Source organism: Azolla caroliniana, unplaced genomic scaffold (assembly GCF_043228905.1).
Source record: "Azolla caroliniana isolate FFs.n. ecotype wild unplaced genomic scaffold, voAzoCaro1.0.p SCAF_21, whole genome shotgun sequence".
Classification (NCBI taxonomy): Eukaryota; Viridiplantae; Streptophyta; class Polypodiopsida; order Salviniales; family Salviniaceae; genus Azolla; species Azolla caroliniana.
In genome coordinates, this window is record NW_028230456.1 from 2,762,367 (window position 1) to 2,768,246 (window position 5,880).

Sequence of the window (5,880 nt, forward strand, 5' to 3'; positions counted from 1 at the left end):
GAAATGATTTGTAAGATAGGGTATATTGCTCTTGCTTCATGATGCCTTGATAGATTCAATAGCGAATGAGGCTTTTTTGCAATGCTAATGTATCAAAAATCAAGGAGGGATGTAGAGGGTCGTGATTCACACAATATATGATATATGCTGCATCAACCCATAAAAATATGCTCTTTTTAAACAACAATGAACATTTGCCCGTGGATAATAGAGTGAATCCCCCTCGGCCGCATTTTGCACCATCGCATTTTCCAACAACTTAGTTCATATTCCCTTTTATGTGAAATGAGTTGTAGGGGGTATTGCCAAGGATTGACTATGCGTGGTTTAGTCCAAACAAGTTCACGAGGTTGAGTTTCACTCTATTTGAATGCTCTACCTTCAATCGCATTTGAGTTTACTTTCACTACTATTTCACCATTGACCCATCGCTACATTGATTTCTCTCAATCATAATGCTCATTTTGCCACTTAACATGTACATTAATAAAAATCTTGAACACCCACGCGCCAACTCAAAATCCACTATGTGAAAATATTTTGCTATGGTTCCATATGTTATATTTGATGTATCAGGGCTATTAAAATATATCTCTAATTGTTTTCTTATTATTCATCTTCTATGTCTTCTAATGGCTCTTCATTTAACAATCGTGCACTGTTTAATACATAACAAAGCATCAATAACTTAATTAGCACGCTCAATGGAAGCACATGGACGGAAGAATGTGTGCATGGATTGCTCAACATGTTTTTGGATGAATACATGAACATATGTTTTATGGAGGGAACATCATATGGATGAATAGATGTAAGTCAAGTAGGGGGTGGGTGGATGGGTGGATATGTATGGAATAATGGATGAAATGCATGGGCTTGGGGATTCATGGATGTTTGTGTATTTATGTACGTGTGGTGATTTGTTTTTCAGTCTATGTGGACAAATCGACAAATAATTGATCAAATATACATACACAAATGCATGAATTACCCTAAAACGTTGAGCCATTATGATTAGATAATTCAACATTTATGTTTCAAAAAAAGGATCTAAACAAACATACACAAAGACCAATAGTGAAACAACAATTTAGCTTTGTAGTTTCCCTACGTTCTTTTCCCCGATGTTGGAGATTGGTGATGTTTCGATTAAAATGCAAGGGCCATCGAAGATGTAAATAATCTCCGTTTAACATCCACAATTGTGTTCCCACGATAGTCTCTCTCTAGAATCACAATATGTCTCTATCAAATTGAAACTCATTCTCTCTCAAATTGTGACACTTTTTTCTCTCAAATCATTATTCACTCCCTTAAATTACAACCCTTTTCATAATTGTTGCCTAACCATTGATTTCATTGTTGTTGATAATTTGTACAATAACACATGTCCCTTTGTCGTTTTCTTTATCATGCTTATTTAGAACGGTTCAGGTCCTACTTAGCATACAATGTTAGTAATCATTTTGTTTTGCATTATAATCCGAATTAGCCCACATTAACGATATGACAGATCTTTTGTACAATTAATATAAGGGCCCACTTTAAAAAGCATACTAAGGGGAAGAAGAGAGGGTGAGGAAAATAGAATGACATAAAGGTGAAGTAGGTAGCGAGAAGACAAAGCATTTGATGAGTTACGAATTGCATTTATTAACATTTTCAACCATGGATAAAATAGATCATTCCGAAACTATGTTATCCATAACAGCAGAAGGGGATGGGTATTGTCACTATTTCCGTTGTAGAATTAGTGAAAGCACATAAAGGCATGGCCTTGGTGGCTTCAATAGTTTGATAGAAAACACTCGACAACACCTACATAATACAATAAATGGCTAGACATCACCACGAAAGGAAGATGAAAATGGTGAGGGAAATAGTGGGGGTGGGGTGAGGGGGTACCCCCACCATCTAGTCTAGAGAGAACTACAAACAAACAAACAAAAAGTTGATTTGCCACATTGTCACCGATTAAACAAAAAGGCGACGACGGAGACTTGTCCATGAAGTATCTGTCGCGTTCGCACGCACTCATGTGTGGGAGAAGAAAAACCCGAGGAACGGCCGTCTCCTCGAAGCCTGAGAGTGGGGTCGGTCTGCCCGGCCGGACACTCTTTCGTGGCCAAGCCGCACTTGGTCTCAACATGTTTCCTCGGTATGAAGTTCACACTTGTCCGCCACAAAATGGGTTCATACTTTGGCCGCCACGATCGTGTCCACACGTGTCCGCCACAGCGTGTTCACACTTGTCCGCCCAAACGGGCGGACTGTGTACCCTCTCTCTCTCTCTCTAGAGTATAGCTTCTCTCTAAACTCTGAGAGCCAGGTAACGCGTTCGAATCTGGTTGCCCCCCCCCCCCCCCCGCGGGCCTCTGAGCTGGAAAGGCCAAAAAAAGCAGGAAATTCTGCAGGAAAAGGACATGGAAAAGAAAGAGATCAATGGCGTCGTCATTCACAGGTACCACACCGCCGCTCTTAAGGACTTTCAAAGGCACACACACCCCTGGCTTCTGTGAAAAAACCAAAGATTTACCATGCCTTCTCTTTCCCCTTCTTCTTCCTTCACTCCTGCAGTGTTTTAATCTTTCCTTCTCCTTCTTTTTCCTTCTGTTATTGTTTTCTTTTTCTCTTTTTTCTTTTGTATTTTCGGGAGCGTGCGTGAGATTTTCATTCTTCTGTGTAAATTCACCTCTCTTCCTCTCTGTTTTTGAGTAAATTTGTTGCCAGAGAGAGGGAGAGAGATTGATTTAAGTGCCTGTCGTCGATTATACAGCTTCCATTGCCTGGTGATCTTGACTGTTCCTTTTTTCTTTTTGCTAAGATCATCTTCATCTTCTTCTTTTCCTTCTTCCAAAAGAAGCAACCCTATGTATATATGACAGCACCATCATTCAATGGTTACAAGTCCTCATACAGACGTGATTTAGAACTAGTCAAGCAAAATCGTTCTTATTCCCTGCTAAGGTTCAATGGAAGAAGCTCAACCATCTCTTGATAGGTATGGTGTGATCACTAAAATGAAGAGCTATTTATATATGTTCTTCTTTTCTCTGAATTCTTCTTTACTAGGATATAATGTGTTATCATTCAATGTAAAATATTCTTTCGTCTGAACTGCTTCGATTTGTATATGATGTTTGATTATGCTTTACTTTGTTTTTCCTGTTTTCGTACTCTACGTCATTTCAGGTTTTCTTCTGCTACAATCGAGTCTCTGAGAGCACGGCTTTTGGCCGAACGAGCTGCTTCTAAAGAAGCGAGGGAACAAACTCAAGAAATTGCTGCAAAGGTATTCTCAATTCTCTCTACACTTTCATCCTGTGTTTTTACCATTTACGCACAATCAATCAGTAGAGAATGCTTTCTGTTGTTCCATCAAACTTCTCTCAGCAGAAAAATAATCATCTTCTGCCGTTTTCTCTGATTCTTCTAGAAAATGCCTCCTCGAACATATCTCTTTTAGAAAATGTGCTTTCAGCCGATTATAGCCAGTCATTGAAATTATGCTTTCACCTGTTATTTTCTTAATACTGCCTTGACGAAGGTGCACAGGAAATGATTTGATTCTTCTACATATTTAATGGTGGCATCTTGAGTGCTTTGAGATATTGCATAATATATCTAGCATTTATCGACTGTTCAGGTCAATTTGATGTTGGTTGTACAGATAAAATTGTACATGTGAAACTTAGAAAAGCTATTTTCTGCAGGTTTCCAAGCTTCAATCCCGCCTTGATGCCGAAACAGAAAACAGAAGAAAAGCTCAAGTTGCCATGTTAGAGGTTCTTGAAGCTCTCAAAACCAAAGGTATTGCCATGGATCAAGTTATGGCTTCTTCTTCTTCTTCTTCTCTTACATTAGAAAATCTCATATGTGATGAAACAACAATGGTCTCACTCAATCATTTGAAATGGACCAATTCGGAAAACTCATTTTTTAATGGTGAAAAGAAAGATGATAGAAGCAGTGTTAGATCTCTGCCTAGCAGTCAAGAAGGTCAAGAACAAACAAATTCTGATAATCAGTCTAGTTCTGAACTAGTTAATTCTGATCGCCAATCTAGTGCTGAACAGACACATTCTGGTCGTCACTCTTGTTTTTGTGAAGAAATTGCTTGCCAAGTCTCTAAAGAAGGAATTTCAGCCAAGGAGACTCTGGAAAATCAACATTCTGAAGGAGATAATTGTCATGGAAATGGTCTTGATGTTAGAAATAAAGACATACTGGACCACATCACCAGAGCAGTTCAAAATTCAGAAGATAGGGATAAAGATAATAGTGGACATATACATATGGTTGAATCCAACACAATGTCTGAGGATTTTATAGAGAGAGGGATTGTCAAACAATCACCTAGTCCAAGCTCAGTTGATGAAACATTGGCAAAATATGGAGATGTTGTATCAGATGCAAGTTCTTCTAGATTTGGCTATGAAAAAGCTGCATCAGATGAAATCTCTTCTGAATCTGTCTATGAAAGAGTTGCTTCAGGTGAAATTTCCTCTGAATTTGGCCATGGAGGGGATAGCCTTACCAAGCAAGCCTCATATCCTTCTGACACCAACTCAACAGAGGCTGTCAAACAGTCACCTATTTTGAACTCAGCAGAGGAAACATTGGTGAATCATACGATTAATGGAAAATTTTCAAGTTCTTCTGGATTTCGTGATGGAAGGGATGGTGTTGCCAAGCAAATTCAATATCTTGACAAAGATCCTCAAAGGTATGACGACAATTCAACCAGTAATTACCCAAGATACCACACATATTCAAATAAGAAATCTGCACAACAAATGGCATACATGGATCATTTAGCTGGGTCTATACCTATCGAGGCTTACCCTGGTTTTAATTCTGCAAGTAACAGCTGGCCATCACATAAACTGACGAGAGCGTCAAATTATCGTCAGATGCATAATGATATTCAAATACATGATGTATCTACAGAAGCACCATTTGCTAATTTATATTACAGAGGGGGACCTGGATATTTCCCTAGAACTACCTATCAGAATAGGGATGGGGAATTTTCAACGTTGAATAGAATGCCTAAAACAAAGGTGAGTGAACCAGTTCTCTCTCTCATGGATGAGAAAAATGGGAAACTCGGAAATATACTCGGCGCATTGCATCTTGCGAAACAACATTTGAATGAGAGAACATCAACACACATTCCTGCTCACAAAGAGAATAATGTAATGTATGGGAGCTCAGTACTACCTTCAAACTTGAGTGGAAAACCCTATGGTGGTTATTGTAGGGATGGATCTTATCAACAATCAATGCATTATTGGAAATCTAAAGGGCAGACTGAAACTCCTATCATCCATCTTCCACCTTCTCCGACTGCGGATCAGGGGTTTAATCGATACAATGCTTTCAGTGGTTACAGTTACATGCCAGCTGGTAATGGAAATGGTTATGAATCAGATCATCTTCCACCAAGAGGGGAGGTTCATCTTGGTAATGGCATCACCTTATATACTGATTGAACCCCAACAACACAAATCCCCATTGTCCATACTTTGCATCATTCTGGATGTTTATTTATTATTTTTAGTGTGAGAAAATAATAAGGGACCTATTTCATTGTTTCTTTGTTTAAAGTGGATAATGGATATGCTTCACATGTGAACAAGATTTATGCAAAAGCTTTCCTGCCAACTCCGAAAAAGCAATAAAAAACAGTAAAAACAAGACAAAAAAAACTTATGGTCTTTTCCATTTTGTGCCTAATGGAGCCCCTAGGGGGTCTTTCATAACTAAAGCTATAAAGGATCAACATAAAAAATGCGGCCCACAAAACTAAGGCTGCAGGATTAACATTGAAGAAGTGGGCCACAAAAATATCCAGCTTTAATAACTAAAGCTGAAGGA

The 5,880-nt window shown here is 38.7% G+C and overlaps 1 protein-coding gene across 1 annotated transcript; it reads left to right on the forward strand.

The window, feature by feature from the left end:
• Positions 1-2,663: 2,663 nt before the first annotated feature.
• On the forward strand, positions 2,664-5,595 carry LOC147850317 (uncharacterized). The gene is made up of 3 exons (XM_087336479.1): positions 2,664-3,001; positions 3,193-3,292; positions 3,714-5,595. The coding sequence occupies exons 1-3, from the start codon at positions 2,973-2,975 to the stop codon at positions 5,493-5,495; spliced, it is 1,911 nt and encodes a 636-aa protein (XP_087192605.1). The 5' UTR covers positions 2,664-2,972; the 3' UTR covers positions 5,496-5,595.
• Positions 5,596-5,880: the final 285 nt, after the last annotated feature.